The 24,159-nt window shown below is 39.2% G+C and overlaps 1 protein-coding gene across 8 annotated transcripts in view; it reads right to left on the reverse strand.

Annotated features, from left to right (window-relative positions):
* LOC143041551 (palmitoyltransferase ZDHHC16B) overlaps positions 1-24,159 on the reverse strand; it is a 161,156-nt gene that overhangs the window by 40,185 nt on the left and 96,812 nt on the right. For all 8 annotated transcript variants that reach the window (XM_076213551.1, XM_076213556.1, XM_076213555.1 and 5 more), the window contains one exon: positions 12,660-12,780. In XM_076213551.1, the coding sequence (XP_076069666.1) occupies positions 12,660-12,780 (121 nt within the window). The remainder of the gene's footprint in view (positions 1-12,659; positions 12,781-24,159) is intronic.

Below are 24,159 nucleotides of genomic sequence, written 5' to 3' on the forward strand. Positions count from 1 at the left end.
TATGATCACTGAATACACAATGACTCAATAGGTAAAGGAAATTACTAGATATAGAAACAATGAAGAACCATCGAGATTAGATTTAGTATTTATGTCAAGAGCCTGAAATTGTGGATAATATGGAATACAAGACACCAATTGGGAAGAGTGACCACATACTAACAGAGTTCCAACTAAAAGAACAAACTGATTTGAGAAGAAATGAGAAACATAGAAAAGGAAGACTAATGTACAACAAAACAAAATTTGAGAAAATCAGAAAATTCTTTCAAAATGTAAATTGGGAAAACTTTAATGAAGAAACAAAGATGGAGGAAAAATAGAACATATTAAAAGATATTCATAAAGAGGGAATAGACAAATACATACCAAAGTAGAAGCAAGAAAGGGTGTATATTAAGTGCTGGTACAACAAAAAATGTAGTCAGGCTAAAGATAAAAGAGATAAAACTTGGAAAAGATGGAAAAAATGTGGCAAATATATATGAAATTAAGAAATGAATATGTAAAAATATGCAGGGAAGAAAAGAGGAACTATGAAAAAGACATAATAGACAAATGCAAGGACCAACCTAAACTTTCCTACAGGTATGTGAATGGTAAACTAAGAGATAAACAAGAAATAGTGAAATTGCATCAAGGGAATGAGGAATATATAGATGTAGATATGACTGAAATTATGAACAAACATTTTAAATCTGTATTCACAATTGAAAGTACACAAAATTGGGATGAAGGACAGAGAGAAAGATCCCCCCAATGAAAGAAATAGTTGTGACACAGAAGGAAAAAAGGCACCAAATAATAAACCTTGACATCAGAAAACCACACGGTCTGGATGGAATTGCAAATTGGATACTAAAAAAATGTATGGATGAACTAACAGACAAAATATATAAGATAACTGATTACTCACTCAAAGAAGGAAAGGTACCACAAGATTGAAAAATTGCAAATATTGTTCCAATATATAAAGGGGGGGGAAAGGAAAACCCAGCTAACTATAGACCAGTCTCCCTTACTAGCACAATAGCAAATATATGTGAAAAAGTTATCAAAAGTAGATGAATTAAACATCTGGAAGAAAATAATATACTGAATCCAAAACAGTTTGGCTTAAGACAAGGAAGATCATGTGCCACTAACTTGATTTACTTTTACTTGAGGCTAATAGAAATAATTCAAGAAAGGGAAGGATGGGCTGATTGTGCTTTCCTAGATTTACAAAAAACATTTGATAAAGTACCACACAAAAAGCTACTAAGAAAAATAAAAATAATAGATGGTGTACAAGGAAAGTTATTGAAATGGATGAAAGAGATGTCTTGAATGGGTGAAAAATGTGGGTGGTACTCAGAGACAAAAACTCAACCTGGTAAGAAATAATAAGTGGAGTCCCACAAGGTTCTGTATTGGCTCCAATTGTGCTTACCATGTATATAAATAACATGGATGAAGGTGCAGAATGTTATATGAACTTCTTTGCAGACAATGTGAAAAAAATAAAAGAAATAATTGTAACACAGAAGGAAATCAGCGACCAGATCAAAACCCTTGATGTCAGAAAATTACATGGTCCAGACAGAATTGCAAATTGGATACTGAAAGAATGTATGGAAGAATGAACAGATAAAATATACAATATAATTAAATTCTCACTTATACATACATACATATACCAAAGGCTTTTTCCCCCTACATGGGGGGTAACCAAAAAGAAAAAGGCATAGAAACCACTCCCACCCATTCCATTTCCTATATATTCCACTCCCCTCCACCCTCCTGCCTCCCTCTTATCTTGGCACCTTCTGGATGATGGGTCATCCCTGCATCCTGTCCACTGCCCTGGGTCAGAAGCAGTGTTGCAAGACACAGCACATCCACAGCAAGGCCGCTTCATAAATTCGGGGACCCCCCCCTCTCTCTCTGTCCCCTCAGGCAAAAAAGGAGAAGACAGGGAGAAATCCCTTCGGGCTGCGTCATTTTTTTTTTTCTCATACATACTTCCTCACCCCCCATCCCCCATCCACTCCCCCTCATGCATCACAGCATCATCTATACACAACCCCTCTCCATTCACCCCTAACTTCTGTCCTCTCCCATCCTTCCTCCACAGACATTCCTCTCTTTTGTAATGCCCCTTTCACTCCATCCATCCATCTCATCCTAGGACGCCCCCTCATATTCACTCCTTCCACCTCTGCCTTCCACACTTCTTTTACTAATCTTTCTTCACTCATTCTTTCCATGTGTCCAAACCATCGCTTAAAGAAGGAAAAGTGCCAGAGGAAAAGATGAAGAAAAGATAAAAAAAAAAAATGGAAAATGGCAAATATATATAAACTACAGAAATTAATCACTCCAGAGAACCTCGCAACTACACTCCCAATCTCACACTCGCCCTTCCCTCTCAACTTAGTTTCACTCAAAGCCAACACATCCATATTCCTTCTCACAAACATACTGCCTATCTCTTACCTTTTACTCTCATCTGTACTACATCCACACACATTAAAAGACCCAAACTTTATGATACTGGTTGGAAAACTTCTAGACCCATTTATGCCTTTACTTTTTTTTTGGAATGTCCCCTGTGAGGCTACAGGGAGAAGGATGCCTAGTCCTAATATCAGCCCCATTTTTCTCGCCTCTTACAATTCAAGTGGGAATACTTGGGGGCAGTATTCTTTCCCCCCACCACAGGGGTAAGAAGAGAGGACAAGGGAGAGAAGGGGTGGCTATACTAGTAAGTGAAGAGATAGGTAAGCGTGTAGTGGAGTGGAAGGAGGTTTCTTGAAGGGTAATGTGGATGAAGGTGAAACTGAGAAAGGAGATGTGGGTTTTTGTAAGTGCATATGGGCCTGGTAGTGAGAAGAGCGTAGAAGAAAGGGAGGCTTTTTGGATAGGTTTAAATGAGTGCATAGAGGGATTAGAGAGAAATGTCAATGTAGTAGTATTGGGAGACCTTAATGCTAGGGTAGGAAATGAATCAATAGATGGATTGATTGGGAAGTGTGGAGTTCCAGGAAAGATTCAGAGTAAAGAGTTGATGGTGGAGATGAGTCTAGAAAGAGAGTTGATGATAGCAAATACAGTGTTTAGGAAGAAAGTCAAGCATAAGTACACATGGGAGGAGGTGGTGGCTGGAAGGGTGGTAGATAGTGTTAATGGACTATGTAGTGGTAAATATGAATATAATAGGAAGAGTTAAGGATATACATATTCTATAGGGAGAAAGTGGGGGATATCAGATAATTTTCTGGTGGAGGGTAAGTTGAGAGTGGAGGATAGATGGAGAAAGAGGAAAAAGACAAAACGTAGAGAGGTGCTTAGAGTGAACTACTTAAATGACAAAGAAAAAGAGACATAGTACAAGAACCTGAGAGAAGAGTAGGAGGGGGCGAAGGATAGAGTATAACGAAGAGTGGAGGAGGAATGGGGATATTTCAAGGAGGGAGTCACAAGGTGTGCAAAGATGGTGTGTGGAATAAGGAGGATGGGAGGAAATAGAAGGAAGGGTAGTGAATGGTGGGATGAGGAAGTAAAGAAGGGTGTAGAAGAGAAGAAGCAAGCTTTCACAGATTGGTTACAAAATAGGATGAGGGAATCATATGAGAGGTATAAAGTAAAGAGAAGAGAAGTAAAGCATAAAATAAAGTAGGCAAAGAGGAGAGCAGATGTGAAATGGGATAAGAGTATGAAAGAAAATTTGATAAGTAATAAAAATATTTTTGAAAGAAATTAAAAGAGGAAGAGGAGGCCAATCAAGTAGTGAAGAAAAGGTAAAAGGTGCAGATGGAGAGAGGATAATGAAAGAGAAGGTAGTCAGAGGAAGATGGCAGAGTATTTTAGGGAATTGCTAAATGTGAAGGAGGGAAAGGTAGTTGCAGTGGGAGGTGCTAAGAAAATGACCGTGATGAGTAAGGAAAATGGAGGAGAAACAAGGAAAGATGAAGTGAAGCCAGTTGTTAAGATGATGAGAGCAGGTAAGTCACCTGGTCTGGATGGATGTCATGCAGAATGTCTGAAAAACAAAGGAGATACAGTGATGGTGGACTGGCTGGTGAGGTTATTTAATGTTTGTTTAAGAGAGGGTAGAGTGCCGGAGGACTGGAGACCTGTATAGTTTCACTTTACAAGGGAAAAGGAGACAAGTGGGAATGTAGTAGTTTCAGAGAGATTGATTAGCTTGTTAAGTGTAGTTGGGAAGGCTTATAGGAGGGTCTTGATTGAGAGGATTAGGAGAGTAACAGAGGGAGTAATTGGTGAGGAACAGTGTTGGTTTAGGACATGTAGAGGTTGCGTAGATCAGATTCTTTTTGTGGTAAGACAAATACCATATATACTCGTCTATAGTTCGAAATCTTAAGGAATTTTTTTTAGGCCAAAACCTAGGGGTCGACCTATACCCAAGTAATAATCTTGTTAGGTTGAAATCCAGACATGACAAGAAAGGCTAGGAAGAACTCTTACCTTTTCTTTAGGTTCAGAAATCAAAATATTTACCTACTAGTTACTACCAGTAAACAATGGGGATATAAAATACATGGTATGTACCAAAATATGTGAAATTCCTTCTAGATACGGTAACCCCATACTGTGGTTTTACCTGTTTGTTAAAATTCTTAGCACAGGCAAGCTTATTATATCATGTATACTATTATAGTACCCATAGTTGTTTAAAAAAATAATAAAATGCTGTGATATTCTCAAATTTAGCTTTCACCAAAACAATGCATGGATCTCACCATCACGAAAACAAACTGTTCAGTATTGCCAACTTGTTACTGTCACCAGATATTTTACCATCATCATCATAGCTTATCACGCCCGACAGACAGCCATTCATGTGTTCTTTGGTTAATTTTGACCAGGTCAATGTTGTCTAAATTGGTTGAAAGCGGGCACGAGCTTAGGACATGGTCAATGTTCTGTTCAGTTTCTCCACACTCGCAGGATGGGTCGGTTTTGAGGCCCCATTTAACCAGATTGTCACCAGTTCTGGAGACTCTGGACCTTGCTCTATTTAGTGCGGACCATTCGCGTCTGGAAAGCAATGTCCCATCTGAGAGCGCTTCACTGGGTCCTTGCACTGTGCAGTTACGAAGGGTTGTGCTGTCAAATTCCTTCCACTTTTGTACTCTGTAATTGTGGAGCGATATATACCATTTGGTAACTCCTTCACAGTAGCAAAGCTCTTTTGCATCTTGAGTCTACTTGGGGGAGGCATGTGTGAGTGTAGTGGGTGCCTCGTATCCGAGGTTTGTTTACCCTTTTACCATAGCGTAGCAGAAAAAATGTAAGGCACATTTTTTTCTTAATTTATTGACGGATACAAAAGTTTTTGTGTATTAAATGTAAACATATTTTTTTGTATTAACTGTGATGCAAAAGAAAAGTACATATTCTCTAAGTGAAACAATATCATATCCATGAATATCCCTACATATGGTACTGCCATAGGGACCTGCGCGATTTCAAGTTTACCGGGTATTAATGGAGATGCATAATTTTTTTGTTGATAAATCTAAAATATCAACTTTGTCAATTAAAATTTAAGCAAAAGAAAAACATTCTTTAATTGAATTGACAGTGACACATGGTATAATCCTAAATATTTTAACTAAAATCCACCAAAATCGTTTTCATTGCTGTCGTCATCTTCACCACCAAACAGCTCCTCCCACTCACTGCTGTGTAGAGTTTCGTCATACGGATCAACTTCATCAGCCATAGGAACATCAACATCATCTTCCTTCTCCACATTATCATTAGCCTGATCATCCCACAGCAAGTCATCTTCAGACCCATCAAGAGCATTCGAAATCCCACATTTCTTAAAAGATTTCACCACAATTTCTGGTTTGATTTCATCCCATGCCTCTACAATCCACTCACTAACTGTTGCTAGTGCTGGAGCTTGTATGTTGCCTCCCTTTGTATAAGTTTTCTCTCCTATCATCCAGTTGTTCCAATTCACTTGCATTGCAACTTTGAATGGTTTGCAAACACCTAAAGGTTGAACAAGACTAGTTAAGCCACCAGGAATCACAGCTACATCAGTGTTTTCCTTCCTAATTGCATCCGTAACACCATCAACTAGATGAGACTGAAACATATCACACACAAGAAGACTTTTTTCTTTGCGCAGTCCCCCTGGTCGTAAGTTCCAGACTTTTTCCCGCCATATTTGTATGCCTGCTTCGTCCATCCATCCTTTCTCGTGTACATGAATGATAACGCCTTTTGGAAACTTTTGTTTTGGGAGCGTTTTCCTCTTAAATATTACCATAGGCATCAGCTTTGTGCTGTCTGCCATACATGTTAACACAACTGTGAATCTTGACTTTTCATGTCCAGTAGTTTTAATCAAAATTGTTTTCTCACCAACATTACTCACTATTCGACTGACTGGCATATCAAAATTCATGGGTGTTTCATCCATGTTTCCAATGCATGAAAGTCTATAAGCATTCTTCTTCCGGTGTTTGATTATGAACCTATGAAATGAAATTAACTTTTCATCCAGTTCTTGCTGAAGTCGCTGTGATATTTTCGTTTTCTGTCTTAGCACAAAATTGTTTCTCTTCATAATCATGTACACCAACCATGGCTTGCCTTAACCTCCTCCATACGGTGCCGCATACGTAGGCGGCATGAGGAGCAAGTGGATACGCGAGGCTGCCAATCGGCGTCTTGATTATATTTATTGTAGTTGTCCCTGCGTAACTGACATACTCTCTAAACTGGCTTCATCACATTTTCCATGGTTATCAAAATTCACGGGTGAGAGAACAATCGATATAAGCGGTGACTATTTGTTATGGTGCGAGTATAATGACGCAACATCGTACGTCTGGCAGCTAATTCTGCCCACAAGATTTTGGCCCGACGTGAAGTGGTTAAAATTTGTGATCCCTTGTTTCCTTGCTAATTTTAAGGCAAAAATTCTAATCGATTCTCGGGAAACAGCATATCCATTCTGTTGGTTTTCACTAACAAACTTTGCCACTTCAACTTCCAACTGTGGCCACTTGTTACACTTTCCTCTGTTAGCACACTTATTTTTCGGCATTTGCTTAAGTTTTGCAGAGAGCTTCCTCCAGTCTCTAACATTCTTTTCGGATACACCAAATTTCCTTGCTGCTGCACAGTTGTTGGTAAGTTCTGTATCTTCAATCACTTGGAGCTTGAACTTTGCTGTGAACTTGTTTCTTTTCGAGTCCATGCTGACAGAGAACTTGGGTCTGGTGTGTCTACTTTGTAACAAGACCCATTTTAAAATACCAACAGTAGCCTGCTATAGGTCACTCCCAGTGGCATCAGCTCAGTCATGCACAGTTGAGATTACAAGACAACTCTAAGACACTGTTGGTTAAAATTGTTTCTAACGAAACATGCCTAGCCAGTTTATTCCATATACTGTACATTACTTGGTAATCTGTTCAAGTTTTTCACTCTGCTGAAATGGCAACTTCAGTGAAATTTATTAAATATTAAAATCGGTGAACTTGAAAAAAACATAAACCAAAATACATCAGAATTAATGAAGTGAAAAACCATAATAATCAATTGCTATACCAGGCAAGCCATGCCACTTCAAAGCGTTAACCTCTTCACTCTGGGGCACATCACACGTCTGGCAGCATTAGCTGCCCGACATGCGATGTTGTGTCATAATAATCGCATTATAAAAAATAAAGTCAGTGGTCAATCGTTCGTTCTCTTTCACCCGTGTATTTTGATAACCATAGAAAATTGATGAAGCCAGTTTAGAGAGAATCGAAATTACGTAGGTACGACTACAATAAATATAATCAAGATGGCCACGTCGGCATCATTGAGTACCCACTTGCTCTTCATGTCGCCTACGTAGGCATCACCATATGGAAGTGGTTAAGACAGTGGAATGCTCACAGCACCAAAACAAAAACAAACCACTCGACCTGTACATGAGGTATATGGAAAATTCCAGATTTTTTGCCCAAAAATATGGGGTCGACCTTTACACGAGATTGACCTATAGACAAGTATATACAGTATGTGAAAAAGCTATTGGAAAAGGTAAGGATCTTTTGGGGGATTTTATGGATTTGGAAAAGGCTTATGACAGGGTAGACAGGAAGGGAATGTGGGAGCTATTGCAGATATATGGGATATGAGGAAAGCTTTTACGAACTGTCAAGAGTTTTTACAAGAGCAGTAGAGCATGTGTCAGGATTAGAAATGGAGAGAGTGAGTAGTTTGAGGAAAAGGTGGAACTTCGTCAGGGATGTGTTATGTCACCCTGGCTGTTCAATTCATACATGGATAGGGTGGTACGAGAGGTAAATGCAAGAGTGGTGGGTCAGGGATTGGTGATGGTTAAAGAAAATGGGGATAAGTGGGACATAAGCCAGCTGTTGTTTGTGGACAACACTGAACTTGGTTGTATTATTAGTGTAACCACTATTTTCTTTACTATTTCTTCATCCAGTAGTCAAAGACCACTTTCATTGATATTAATAAGTCAAAAGTCTCTCCAAAATTTAATTTATTGATATGTTTATCAGGTGTCAAGTCACTTGAGATAATCACTCCCAGGTCCCTTTCTGAATAAACTTCTTTGACTTCCTTGTTTCCAATTTTATAGACCCAATATTCTATTTTTGCTTTTTCCAAATTCCATTATACTACATTTCTTCATGTTAAAATTCATTTCACATCCCATATTTTGTCTAGGTCTTCTTGTAGTAATCTACAATCTTCTTCTGTGCTTACCCTCTTGAGTAATTTGGCATCGTCAGCAAAGAAGTTCATGTAACAATTCACTCCCTCATCCATTTCATTTATATATATATGGCAAGCATTAAAGGAGCCAATACAAAGCCTTGTGGGATGCCACTTATCACATCTTCCCAGTTCAATTTTTTGTCTCTAAGTACCACTCTCATTTTTTTCCCATTTAAGAAATCCTTCATCCATTCCAGTACCTTACCTTGTATTCCTCCTATTATTTCAATTTTTCTAATTAACTTTTTATGTGGTACTTTGTCAAAAGCCTTCTGCAAATCTAAGAAGGTGCAATCTGCCCAGCCATCTCTATTAATCTTGAGTAAAGGCATATTAAGTTTGTGGTACACAATCTTCCGCTTCTAAATCCAAATTGTTTAGGGTTTGATATTTTATTCTCTTCCAAGTGTTTGATCCATTTATTTCTGAAAACTTTTTTGTATATTTTTGCTACTGTGCTTGTAAGGGATACCGGTCTGAAGTTTGTAGGATCTTCTTTATTTCCTCCTTTATAAATTGGTACTATGTTTGCATCTTTACAATCTTGCGGTACCCTTTCTTCTTTGAGTGAGAAGTCCATCAGTTCGTCTATACTTTGAGTCCTCGTTATACAGTATATGTGCGTTCCTGAAAACCTTACCACAAATTTAAGTTACCGTATACCGAACCCAAGTTTCAGCTTATGGCAGACGTACCTTCTCCCTGCTCTTTCCTCTTCAAAATATCTAATTTTACCTCCAAAACACGAGCGGATACTGTATCTGTGAATTTTTCTTACCATAAATAGAATCGAGGGTAGTAATTACCAGATACCGTAACTGTGAATTTATCGGATAAAGAATCACCGTATAGGGAGGATTCACTGTACACTCAGTATCTAATTTGCAATTCCATCCAGTCCATGCAATTTCCTAACATCTATGTTTTTGATTTGGTCTTTTATTTCATTCTGTGTTACCTTTATTTCTTTCATTTTAGGGGGTCTTTCTTATTGTCCATCTTCCCAAATTTGTGAGCTCTCACTTGTAAAAACAGACCTGAAATGTCTGATCATAACTTCTGCCATTTTTGTGTCGTCTATATATTCTTTATCTCCTTCATGCAGTTTTACAATTTTGTATTTATCCTTTAATATGTCATTTACATATCTGTAAAAGAGTTTAGGTTGATCCCTACATTTGTCTATATCTTTTTCATAATTTCTTTTTTCTTTCCTGCATATCACATATTCGTTCCTAAGTTTTATATATGTTTGCCATTTGGATGTTTTTTTGTCTCTTTTCCATCTTTTCCAGGCTTTGTCTCTTCTGTCTTTAGCCTCACTGCACCTTTTGTTATACCAACACTTTATATAAATCTCTTTTTGCTTCTTCTTTGGTACATATTTATCAATTCCTTCCTTGTACTTTTCTTTGAATATGTTCCATTTGTCTTCCATCTTTGTTTCCTCTTTGGAGAATTTATCCCAATTTGTGTTTTGGAAAGTTTTTCTTAGTTTTACAAAATTAATCTTCCTTCTCTATGTTTATCATTCCTTCCTACATTGTTTTGTTCTTTTAATTCAAACTCTATTAGTATATGGTCACTCTTTCCAATTGGTGTTTTATACTCCATTTTGTTCACGATATCTGGTTCAGAAGTTAATATTAGGTCTAGTTTTCACGGTTCCTCATTATTTCTATATCTAGTATTTTCCTTAACCCATTGTGTTAAGGTGTATTTGATGGTCATATCCAGTAGAATGTTGCTCCAAAGTTCTTCTCCCCCTTTTACTATCATTTCTTCCCAGATTATATCCTTTGCATTAAAATCACCCATAATTACTATGTTACCACCCTCTTTCAGTAACTCATTTAGCACATTCATTGTGTCTTCCAGTAATTTAGAATGATCACTATCAGACCAAGCCTGTGTTTTTGGTGGCACATACACTGCTACAAATTTTCTGTTTTTCATATTTTTGTATGAATGGTATCTTGATGCATCCTGAAGGGATTTTTCCCTGTGATCTATTTTTCTGCATGAGGGGACAGAAAGGAGAGGTTGTTGATTAAATGAAGTGGCCTTGCTGTGGATGTGCTGTGTCTTGCTGCATTGCTTCTGACTCAGGGTGGAGACAGGGGCAGGATTCAGGGAATGAAATGGGTGGGAGTGGGTATATGCCTATTGACTTTGGGTACCTCTCTGGTAAGGGAAAAAAAAACCACCTTGGTATATAGTGATTGATTCATTTGGTTCCATGGGCCAAGGGCAACCGCCTATTGGAATTATGGGAGGAGTGCTGGCAGATGCGGATGGGGTACCTCATCCCACTTGTTATATAAATCAGCTCCTCTTGATTTAATGTTTGTCTACAACGAAACTAAGACCTCCCTCCACAACTTATCCTGGTCTAAACACCCAACCATGCAGCACAGGACTACCTCACATGGTGGTCCCTCTGGTGGGCGGCACTGTTGGCCCTTACGGGCAGCTTAGCACTGGGAATCTTTTAGTCTGGTCCCTCACTAGTGACCTTGCTAGCCTTGCTACCATGGCAGCCCTCTCCCCCTAAGTAGGGCATAGCAGGGGCCATAGCCCCCTCTAGCCTCACTCACCAGGTCATAGGGACATTCAAGGCCCCCCACTATGACAAGGTGGTTACCATTAGGAGAGATGGGAAGAACCAGCAGTACTGCTAAGGGAGAAACAAGGTGCAATTTCCATATGCTTTGCACATGAAAAGGTGAATGGGATGAATGTACTGGGTGCATGCAGGGTAAAGATACTGCCCTTTCATACCTAATCACCTTACTTTGTGGGTAAATAGGACCCAAGTTAAAGAAAAAGAAATAAGAAAGTATCACATCTTTCATGACACTGGTCAACAGCCAAAATTCATCATACTTATTTCATGATGTAGTAGATATCGTTTTGTATGCAAATTTTAAAAAATTAATTTATTTTCTTGTATAATGTCTAGTTTCCTCGATGACAACTGAGTTTGAATATCATTTGTAATGTAATTGCATGTAACAGGTCAACTTTCATATTATGTGATCTCCATTGGTATTGTCCTGATTTTGATTGCAGATTTGTGATCATATTACTGTTGATGTTAGACAGCATATGATTAGTCCTGAATTATAGTCTTTGGCTTCATCCCTAAATCTTAGCAGCACACCATCACTAATGAAAATAAAAATCTAACAATTGTATTTTGGCTGTTCTCTTTCTGCAATAAAATAACAACAGACATGAATCATAACATTTTAAGTTTTACTATACATGTAACTAAATACACCATTGGATAGAATTAAGTGACAATCAAAAAATACATAAATACATGATGCACTACAGTAGACTACAATTCAAATTTTACATCAGAAGTAGACCCACAACAGGCACAGCTCATCTCTGGTGACAAAGAGAAATCTGACCAGTGTAATTCATACTCTTAACTCAAAGATAAATTGCTTACTTATTACTTAATAGATACTGACAGTGGAACTTGCTGTGGATGTGCTGTCTTGCAACACTGCTTCTAACCCAGGACAGTGGACAAGATGGAGGGATGACCTGTCAACCAGGAGGTGCCAAGATTGGAGGGAAGGAAGAGGGTAGAGGGGAGTGGAATATGTAGGGGATGGAATGGGTGGAAGTGGTTTCTATGCCTTGTCTTTTGGCTACCTTCCATGTAAGGGGAAAAAAAAGCCTTTGGTATATGTATGTATGTAGATACTGACAGAAATGTAAACATAACCCCTTGACTATAGTAAAGTACTCTAAAATCTTAATCTAGATCATGCTTTTTTTTTTTTTTTTCTTTTTTTTTTTACGGGAATGGATGTTATCAGTGCAAAGTGCTTAAAGATGATCAAAATGCAACTGCAACCTGTGGTCATTACCTGTTGTTAATATACCTGCGTACACAATAAAGAACCGGTACCAATAATTTCTGTTTTCTGTCTTCGGGTCCAAGGTGGGTGGAGGTTCCAAAACCATGGGGACTCCTGTTGTATTCCCAATCTATCAAACAATACAAGAAGTATCTTATTAGAATAGTGATAATAAGATATATATATATATATATATATATATATATATATATATATATATATATATATATATATATATATATATTTACACACACACACACACAAAGAAGAGAAAGAGGCAATTTGATAACCATCTATAGAATTATGAAAGGGATGGAAATCCTTGACAGGGATGATCTACTTAAATGGGACAGAAGAAATACAAGGGGACACAAGAAGAAACTTAAGAAGGGCAGTTACAGAAGAGATCTGAAAAAGAATAGCTTTCCACACAGAGTGATAGATATATGGAATAAATTGAGAGAGAAAACAGTGAGTGCTAAAACTAAACAGTGCTAAAATTATACATGACTTTAAGAAAGAACTGGATGCAGAAAGATACATCTGTGGGTCTCCATGAGCATAGCTCTTCTCCAGCAAAATACAACTAGGTAAATAAATACATACTTTGTCAAGTACCTTTTGTAAATCTAAGAAGGCACAACCTGCCCATCCGTCCCTTTCTTGAATTATTTCTATTTCACTTGAGATTAAAAGAAATAATTCAAGAAAGAGACGGATGGGCAGATTGTGCCTTCTTAGATTTACAAAAGGCATTTGACAAAGTACCACATAAAAAGCTACTAATAAAAATTGAAACACTAGGTGGAATACAAGGAAAGTTATTGGAATGGATGAAAGATCTCTTGAACGGGAGAAAAATGAGAGTGGTACTCATAGACAAGAACTCAAATTGGGAAGAAATGATAAGTGGAGTCCCACAAGGCTCTGTATTGGCTCCGATAATGTTTGCCATATATATAAATGACATGGACAAAGGTGTGGAATGTTATATGAACTTCTTCACATATGATGTGAAACTACTAAAGAAAATAAGTACAGAGGAAGATTGCAAATCACTACAAGAAGATCTGGACAAAATCTGGAAATGGAGTCAGAAGGGTGAAGTGAATTTCAACATCAAGAAATGTAGTGTAATGGAATTTGGAAAAAGCAAAAACAGAATTTCAGGACAGTACAAAATTGGTACAAAGGAAATTGAAAAAGTCAACTCAGTAAGGGACCTAGGAATAACTATCACCAATGACATCACACCAGACAAACATATCAACAAATAAGTTGGAGAAACTTTTAATTTATTAAGATCAATGAAAATGGCTTTTGACTACATGAACAAAGAAATGGTAAAGAAAATATTAGTTACATTGATAAAACCAAAATTGGAGTACGGTGTGACACTATGGACACCTAGTACTAAAAAGAACAGAAAGAAATTAGAAAGAATTCAAAAAGCAACAACAAAGATGGCACCAACACTCTCCAATTTGACATACAAACAAAGATTTGACAAAATCAAACTATCTACCCTGGAACAAAGAAGAGAAAGAGGAGACCTGCTAACCATCTACAGAATTATGAAAGGGAAGTCCTTGATAGAAATGACTTATCAATGTGGGATAGAAGAAAAACCAGAGGACACGAAAAGAAACTTATAAAGGAGAGTTACAGACAGGGCCCTCACATGGGGGGGGGGGCATATGCCCTGGGGCAGCACATTTAGAGGGGCAGCTATTCTAGTCTGGACATGCCGCCTACATGGCTGAAAAAATAATTATAATAAAAAAAGGTCAAAGAAGCCCTGAATATTTTACTGTAATATATGAAATTTCCATTAGAATCAAGAGAATATGAAATGTTTTTCCCTTATCCTTTCTGCAATAGGGACATTAAATACAATTTTTAAAATCTGTTTAATTATTTCACAAGCCAATAGCTAAAACATACTGTAAGGAATGAGCGGATAAGACAGGAAATAGGAGTGATGTCAGTGTTGGATATAATAGAAGAGTGGAAGATAAGGTGGTTTGGACACGTTATGAGAATGGAAGATTGGAGGTACCCAAGACAAATGCTGGAATGGGTACCCACAGGTAAAAGACCTGTAGGTGAGACCCAGGACCAGATGGATTAAAGGTGTTGAAGAAGCATTAGAAAGAAGAGACACAAACTTACCAGAAGTAAAAGAAAAAGAGACCTATGAAGATAGAGATGCATGGAGAAGTCTAGTGAAGAGCTGCCGCTGACAGGATTATTCCTACCAGGCGTAGGGTGAGAAAGGTGAGAATAGCTAAAACTTCCTCTAAGGGATGGTGGAGATGGAAAGTGGTGATGGGGGAGGGGGGGGATTCCTTGAAAACTCTGCCTTGGGGTGGCACTTTGCTCCAGGGTGGCATTTTGCACTGTGGCAGCACTGAGGCACGTAAGGGCTCTGGTTACAGAAGAGATCTGAAAAAGAATAGCTTCCCACATAGAGGGATAGATATCTGGAACAAACTGAATGAAGAAACAGTGAGTGCAAAAACTATACACGAATTTAAGGTTAAATTGGATGCTAAAAGATTCAAAAGTGGGTCACTATGAGCCTAGCTCTCTTCCTGTAAAATACAATTAGGTAAAACACAAAGTCTGGGAATGGAGCCAAAAGTGGGAAGTGAACTTCAACATCAAGAAATGTAGTATAATGAAGTTTGGAAAAAGTAAAAATAGAATATCAGGGCAATATAAAATTGGTACAAAGGAAGTCAAAAAGTTAGCTCAGAAAAAGACCTGGGAGTAGTTGTTAACAAGGACATGACACCAAAGAAGCATATTAACAAAATAGTTGGAGAAACCTACAATTTACTAAGATCAATAAAGATGGCCTTTAACTACTTGGATGAGATAATGTTAAAGAAAATATTAGTTACATTAATAAGACCAAGACTGGAGTATGCTACGACACTATGGACACCCAGTACAAAAAAGAAACTAGAAAGAATCCAAAGAGCAACGACAAAGATGGCACCAACACTTTCAAAATTGACATACAGAGATTGTCCAAACTGGAACTACCAACCCTGGAACAAAGAAAAGAAAGAGGAGATCTACTGGCCATTTACAGAATCACGAAAGGCATGGAAGTCCTTGATAGAGAAGATCTATTAAAGTGGGATAAAAAAAAAAACAAGAGGACATGAAAAGAAACTCAAAAAGGATAGTTATAGAAGATATCTGAAAAAGAATAGCTTCCCACACAGAGTAGCAGATGTCTGGAACAAATAGGATGAGGCAACAGTATGTGCAAAAACCATACATGAATTTAAGAACAAACTAGATGCTGAAAGATACAAAGACGGGTCACTAGGAGCATAGCTCCCTTCCTGTAGAATACAACTAGGTAAATGCTCCTAGTCTTGTATTTCAGGATAGGGAGCTTTGTTTATTGAGTGACTGAAATGATAAAATAATTTCACTTAGTGATCAATACACAAAATGGTGGATGATGAAGAAAGACAAAAATAAAAGGTGAACCAGTGAAGAGATGACTAGATGTAAGCAGGGTTGAATCACCATTAGGTGTCATCCCAAAAAGGAGTTGCAACATGGAAATGCCGAAATCAAATCAAAAGGTCAATGCTGGCTCCTATAATGTGTGTCATTTATGTGAATGACATGGACAAGGGAGTGGAATGTTATATGAGCTTCTTTGCAGATGATGCAAAACTGTTGAAGAAAGTGAGTACTGAAATGGACTGTGAATCATTACAGAGAGATCTAAACAGGGTTTGGGAATGGAGTCAGAAATGGGAAGTGAAATTCAACACAAAAAAAATGTAGCATAATGGAGTTTGGAAAAAAAAAAGGGATATCTGGAAGATATAAAATTAGTGAAAAAGAAGTTAAGAAGGATCTGAAAAAGACCTGGGAGTGATCATCACAAAAGATATGTCCCCAGATAAACATATAAACAAGATTGTCAGTGACACCTACAACTTACTAAGAGCAATAAAAGTGGCCTTTACCTACTTGGATGAAGAAATGGCAAGGAAAATATTAATCACAATGATAAGACCTAAATTGGAGTATGCAGCAACACTGTGTCACCTAATACAAAAAAGAATATAAAGAACAATGAGAGAATCCAGAGGGCTGCTACGATGATGGCCCCAGAACTCTCAAAATATTCATATGAAGAAAGACTGATAAAATTGGAGTTGCCGACTCCGGAACAGAGAGAAAGAGGTGAGTTGTTGACCATCTATAGAATTATGAAGGGCATGAAAGTTCTTGACAGAGAAAACTTGCTGAACTGGGATAGGAGAAACACAAGAAGACATGGAAAATAACTTAAAAAGGACAATTATAGAAGAGACCTGAAAAAGAGCAGCTTTCCCCCCCCCCAACTTGCATTACCATACATGTGGCCAATCCCTATTATAGGTATTTCATTACTTCACAATTAGTTACCAACTAGGTAATAAGCAACATTTTGTTATTCTTTGTCTTCCAACATCTTAAGTTCAACATGTTCAACTTGGAGAACTTCGTAAAAGAGCCTTCAGCCGAAGAGGTAAGGAAGCTAACTAAAACAGAGTTGGAGATGATAGCACATCATTATCAAATAAGTGAGTGCTCCAGTTTAAATAAGAACCCCTTGAAAGACAAAATTCTTGAGTACTTAGAGGAAAATAAACTCATCCCCTTCTCACCGGAAGATGTTGGGGGTGCTAGCCCCATAAATGATTTAGCCTTACAGGTTGAACTCAAGAAGTTGGAACTAGAAATAGAGAGACTCAAGTCTCAAAGTCCTGTAACTTCTACCTTTGGTATAGAAAAACATACACCTAATATTCCAAAATTTAATGAGGACGAACCAGACAAATTCTTCTCACTTTTTGAGAAGATAGCTCGTATGTATCAATGGCCATTCAGCCAGTGGCCGCAGATGGTGTATGGTGCCCTCTCAGGAAAAGCTCTTGACATATTTATTGCGCTTTCCAAAAGTCAAAGTAGTGATTATTATGTAGTTAAATCTAACATTCTATAAGCATACCAGCTTGTTCCTGGAGCCAACCGGCAACAATTCAGGAAATGTAGGAAATCCAACCAGGAAACCGACGTGGAGTACTTTAGGCAGAAATATAGCTTATTCACCTGGTGGGTGGAGAGCGAGGAGGCTCACATAGACCTGGAGAAACTCCAAGAGTTAAGAAATTATTAGAAATAATATCCCTCCAGTTGTGTGAGCCAATTTGGATCAGTGAGGTATCAGTACCTTGGCAGAGGCTGGCCCAGCGGCCGACTATTACCAATTGACTAATCCTAGAATGCATTCCAGGTCTCTCCCTGCCTTGCCCCAAAGCTTTCCCCCTGCTAGGTATCCCAAGCCAATCGGACCTCCACAGCCTCCTTGACTGCCGGCACACTCATCATCTGCTTCATCTACCTCGGTTTAGCCCATTGATAGTGAGACCAGGGGGATCTACCCTTACTGGAGGGAGGAGCTATTGCAAATATTGGAAAAGGCCAGGACATTATGTTGATGACTGTTTCAAACTACAACAAAAAAAAAGGCTTCTCTCCAAGGGTCCCCCTCTCTCTTGATCAACATGGCCGAGCAATCGGAAAGTTTTTTGGAACCCTGTCTCACTGCTGTTAGTCCATCAGTTGTCCCAAATAAATTTTCCCCAACTATGTTATCCACATTTGAACCATTCTGTTCTTCTGGTTCAGTAGCGCTTGATCAAGATAGCCCGCCCACATCTATTAAGCTTCTGAGAAACACAGGCTCAGCCTTATCACTAATTACAACAGATGTGGCTGCTTTGATAGATGCATATTATACTGGGAGTTGGGTCCTTGTGAATGATTTAACAGGTGGGTCATGTATCCCTATATGCCAAGTATACTCCAGGTAGGAGTAGTCGACAAGTTACCTGTAGAAGGAGTCTCACTCCTGATAGGAAATGACCTCGCTGGGGGCACGATGTTACCTAATGCCAGTCTCCTCGTGTCCCTCTGCTGAGAATAATACTTCCCAATTAGAGGCAGACATTCCGGGCATATTACCTGCATGTGCTGTTACCCATAGCATGAGCCACAGGGTGGAAGCAGAGATTAGCGAGCATAAAGAGGATGCTCATGTTGGTGTAGTTACCCACCAACCTAGTGAGAACACAGAGGATGTTCCTACTCAGCCTGACCTTGCTGATTTAAATCTAGGTGAATTTTTTAAATTTCCCCTCCAGCCAGTGACCTTCAGAATAGGTTTCATAGTGAAAACGACTCTGAGTGAAATAATGTTACCACCCTGGATAGTTTTGGTTCCTCCCCAGTCACTAGGAGTAAGCTCATTCAACTCCAAAAAGACCCTGAACTAGCCAGTTGTTTCCGTAGAGCTATTAGTGAAGAGGAAAGAGGACCCTGAACTAGTCAGTTGTTTCCGTAGAGCTATTAGTGAAGAAGAAGCTAAGTCTGAATCCAATTGTTATTACCTTAGCTCAGGCATATTAATGTGGAAGTTCCATCCTACTGATTCCCCTGCAGATTACCCTTGGTCTGTCCGTCACCAAATAATGGTCCCAAACCCATTACGGAAGGAGATCCTGGGTATTGCTCATGATGGGGTAGGAGGAGACTTGGGAGTTAGGAAGACTAGTGCAAAAATTCTAGCTCATTTTTATTGACCTAAAATGAAGAACGATATTAGTTCCTATATTAGTATGTGTCACTGTTGTCAGGTAGCAGGGAAACTGCACCCCAGTGTTAAACCGTTCCCTCTACAACCTATCCCTGTCGTTGAAGAATACTTTGGCAGAATTGTCATAGATTGCGTTGGTCCTCTGCCAAAGACCCCACGAGGTAATCAGTTTCTCTTTACCATGATAGACTGTACCACCCATTATCCAGAGGCCATTCCCTTGTGCCGTATCACAGCCAAGAATGTGGTGAGAGCCCTCATCCACTTCTTTAAGCAAGTAGGCCTTCCCACAGAAAAGGAAGACTAATGTACAACAAAACAGATTTTGAGAAACTTGATAAATTCTTTCAAGAAGCAAATTGGAATAATTTTAGTAATGATAAAACAAAGGTTGAAGAGAAATGGACAATATGGAAGGAAATTTATAATAAGGGTGTGAATACGTAAGTATGTACCTAGACATAAACATGAAAGGGTATATATAAAATCCCATCTGGGGTATTAACTGCATGTTATTGTAGCAAAGTAGCATGCAGTTGATACTTTAGGGTCTATATGGGGCGCTCCTATGGACCAGAGCCACACATCATTTTATCTGTGATAGAGGAAAACTCTTTTCATAGAGAAATGATGACACTTTTATACTACGACTATCCCTCCATTATGCTGTCCCCCAACCCCTTGTTACTGTCCTGTACCATTTCTCTGAATATTCATTTCCTTTTTTCACTGACCCTGTGGTGGGGGAAGAGAATGCTACCACCAAGTCTTTCCACTTGAGTCATAAAAGGTGACAAAAAATGGGACGGGGATGGGATTAGGAGTCCTACTACTTGTAGCCCCAAAAGGGGACATTCCTGAAAATAGAAGAAAAAGCATACGAGGGTCTGGGAGTTTTCCAACCAGTACCCTAAGGTTTGGGTCTTTTAACCTCTTCCATACAGTGACGCCTACGTAGGCGTCATGAGGAGCAAGTGGGTATACGAGGATGCTGACGTCGGCGTCTTGATTATATTTATTGTAATCATACCTGCGTGGCCCCCATACTCTGTAAACTGGCTTCATCATATTTTCTATGGTTATCAAAATTCACGGGTGAAAGAGAATGAGCGATAGAGCAGTGACTTTTTTTTTTATAATGCGAGTATTATGATGCAACATCGCACGTCTGGCAGCTAATGGTGACAGACGTGCGATGTGGCCCGTATTGAAGGGATTAATGTGCGTGGATGTGGTACAGATGAGAGCAAAAGGGAAGAGATAGGCAGTATGTTTGTGAAAAGAAAGATGGATGTGCTGGATTTGAGTGAAAATAAAATGAAAGGAAAAGGCAACTGTGACTTTGGGAGTGTAGCTGGGAGGTACTCAGGAGTGAAGAGGGGACAAGGGAGAGAAGGGGTGGCTATACTAGTAAGTGAAGAGATAAGTGGATAGGGGAGTGGAAGGAGGTTTCATCAAGGTTGATGTGGATGAAGGTGAAGCTGGGAAGGGAGATGTGGGTTTTTGTAAGTGCATATATGGACCTGGTAGTGAGAAGAGCATAGAGAAAAGGGAGGCTTTTTGGGTAGATATAAATGAGTGCATAGAGGGATTATGGAGAAATGTCAATGTAGTTGTATTGGAAGACTTTAATGCTAGGGAAGGAAATGAACCGATAGATGGAGTGATTGGGAAGTATGGAGTTCCAGGTAAAACTCGTGGTGGAGAAATGATGGTGGAGATGTGTCTTGAAAGAGAGTTGATGATAGCAAATACAGTATTTAGGAAGAAAGTCAAGCATAAGTACACATGGGAGAGGGTGGTGGATGGAAGGGTGGCAGGTAGAGCGTTAATGGACTATATAGTGGTGACCAAGAGTATGGTAGGAAGAGTTAAGGATGTACATGTTCTAAGGGGAGAGAGTAGGGGAATATCAGATCATTTTCTGGTGGAAGGTAAATTGAGAGTGGAGAATAGGTGGAGAAAGAGGAAAAGGGCAGAAGGTAGGGAGGTACTTAGAGTGAACTACATGAGGAAAAAAAGGAGAGTGAGTATAAGAATAAGCTGAAAGAGGAGTGGGAGGGAGTAAGGGATAGAGTTAAACTAGGAGTGGAGGAGGAATGGGGATGGTTTAAGGAGGGAGTCATAAGGTGTGTAAAGATGGTGTGTGGAACAAGGAGGGCGGGAGGAAATAGAAGGAAGGGTAGTGAGTGGTGGGATGAGGAAGCAAAGAAATGTGTAGAAGAGAAGAAGCAGGCATTCATAGATTGGCTGCAAATTAGGACAAGGGAATTGTATGAGAGGTACAAAGTAAAGAGAAGGGACGTTAAGCATAAGATAAAGGAAGCAAAGAAGAGAGCAGATGTGAAATGGGGTAAGAGTATGACAGAAAATTTTGAATAATAAAAAGATGTTTTGGAAGGAAATTAAAAGAGGAAGAGGAGGCAAATCAAGTAGAGAAGAAAAGGTAAAAGGTGCAGATGGAGAGATGATAATGGAAGAGAAGGCAATGAGAGGAAGGTGGGCAGAGTATTTTAAGGGAGTTGCTAAATGTGAAGGAGGATAGGGAGGGAAAGGTAGTTGCAGTGGGAAGCACTAAGAAAATTAGAGTGATGAGTGAGGAAAATGAAGGAGAAATAAGGAAGGATAAAGTGAAAGCAGCTGTTAAGATGATGAGAGCAGATAAGGCACCTGGTCTAGATGGATGCCATGCAGAATGTCTGAAGAAAGGAGGTACAGTTATGGTGGACTGGCTGGTAAGGTTATTTAATGTTTGTTTGAGAGAGGGTAAAGTGCCAGAGGACTGGAGGAGTGCATGTATAGTTCCACTTTACAAGGGAAAGAGGGACAAGTGTGAGTGTAGTAGTTTCAGAGGGATCAGCTTGTTGAGTGTAGTTGGGAAGGCTTATGGTAGGGTCTTGATTGAGAGGATTAGGAGAGGAACAGAGGGAGTAATTGGTGAGGAACAGAGTGGTTTTAGGACAGGTAGGGGTTGTGTAGATCAGATTTTTGTTGTAAGACAGATATGTGAAAAAGCTATAGGAAAAGGTAAGGATGTTTTTGGGACTTTTATGGATTTGGAAAAGGCTTATGACAGTAGACAGGAAGGCACTGTGGGAGGTACTGCAGATATATGGGATAGGAGGAAAGCTGTTAAGAGCAGTCAAGAGTTTTTGCAAGAGTAGTAGAGCTTGTGTTAGGATTAGAAATGGAGAGGGTGAATGGTTGGAGGTAAAGGTGGGATTCCATCAGGGATGTGTTATGTCGCCCTGGCTGTTCAATCTTTACATGAATGGAGTAGTGCGAGAGGTGAATGCAAGGGTAGTGGGTCAGGGGTTGGAGATGATTAAAGAAAATTAAGAAAAGTGCGAGGTGAGCCAGTTGCTGTTTGCTGACGACACTGCGCTTGTAGCAGGATCACAGGAGGGATTCAGGAAGTTAGTGACAGAGTTTGAGAAGGTGTGTGAAAGAAGGAAGCTGAAGATAAATGTGGGCAAAAGTAAGGTGATGAGATGTATAAGGGGAGAGAGTGACAGTAGGCTGAAAGTGAGCATTAAAGGTGAAAGACTGGATTAAGTGGATAGTTTCAGGTACTTGGGTGTGAATGTGGCAGGAAAGGGAGGAGTGGGGGTGGAGGCAGAATGTAGATTGAGAGAAGCTAGTAAATGCCTTGGTGGATTGAAAAGTGTAATGAGAAATAGACATTGAAATAAGATTTCCTCCACTAAAGAAAATTCACATTACTCAGAATGAAATAAGGAATCAAATACTAAAGCTAGACATTAACAAGTCACATGGACCAGATGGAGTTACAAACTGGATACTGAGGGAATGTATAGACAAACTAACAGGAAAAATATTCAAAATAATAGAATGCTTTCTCAAAGAGGGAAAACTACCAGGAGACTGGAAAAATGCCAATTTAGTGCCGATATATAAAGGGGGAAATAAGGAAGACCCAACAAATTATAGACCGGTGTCCCTAACAAGTACAATAGTCAAAATTTGTGAGAGAATCATCAAAGATAGATGGACACAATATCTGGAGGAGAATAACATTCTGAACCCGAGGCAATTTGGATTCAGACAAGGAAGATCATGTACCCCTGTGGTGGGGGAAAAGAATACTGCCACCAAATATTTCCACTTGGATTGTAAGAGGCAAGAAGAAAGGGACGGGGAGTTGGACTAGGCATCCTTCTCCTTGTAGCCCCAGAGGGGACATTCCTAAACGAAAAAGTAAAGGCATACGAGGGTCTGGAAGTTTTCCGACCAGCACCCTAAGGTTTGGGTCTTTTAATGTGCGTGGATGTGGTACAGATGAGAGTAAAAGGGAAGAGATAGGTAGTATGTTTGTGAGAAGAAAGATGGATGTGTTGGCTTTGAGTGAAACTAAGCTGAAAGGGAAGGGTGAGTGTAAGTTTGGGAGTGTAAGTGGGAGGTTATCAGGAGTGAAGAGAGGGCGAGGGAGGGAAGGGGTGGCTATTCTAGTAAGTGAAGAGATAGGTAAACGTGTAGTGGAGTGGAAGGAGGTTTCCTCAAGGATAATGTGGATGAAGGTGAAACTGGGAAAGGAGATGTGGGTCTTTGTAAGTGCATATGAGCCTGGCAGTGATAAGAGTGTAGAAGAAAGGGAGGCTTTTTGGATAGATTTAAATGAGTGCATAGAGGATTTAGGGAGAAATGTCAATGTAATAGTACTGGGAGACCTTAATGCTAGGGTAGGAAATGGTCCAACTGATGGAGTGGTTGGGAAATGTGGAGTTCCAGGAAGGAATCGTAGTGGAGAGTTGATGGTGGAAATGTGTCTAGAGAGTTGATGATAGCAAATACAGTGTTTCGGAAGAAAGT

Source organism: Oratosquilla oratoria, chromosome 31, assembly GCF_046742065.1.
Source record: "Oratosquilla oratoria isolate Oo_2021 chromosome 31, ASM4674206v1, whole genome shotgun sequence".
NCBI lineage: Eukaryota > Metazoa > Arthropoda > Malacostraca > Stomatopoda > Squillidae > Oratosquilla > Oratosquilla oratoria.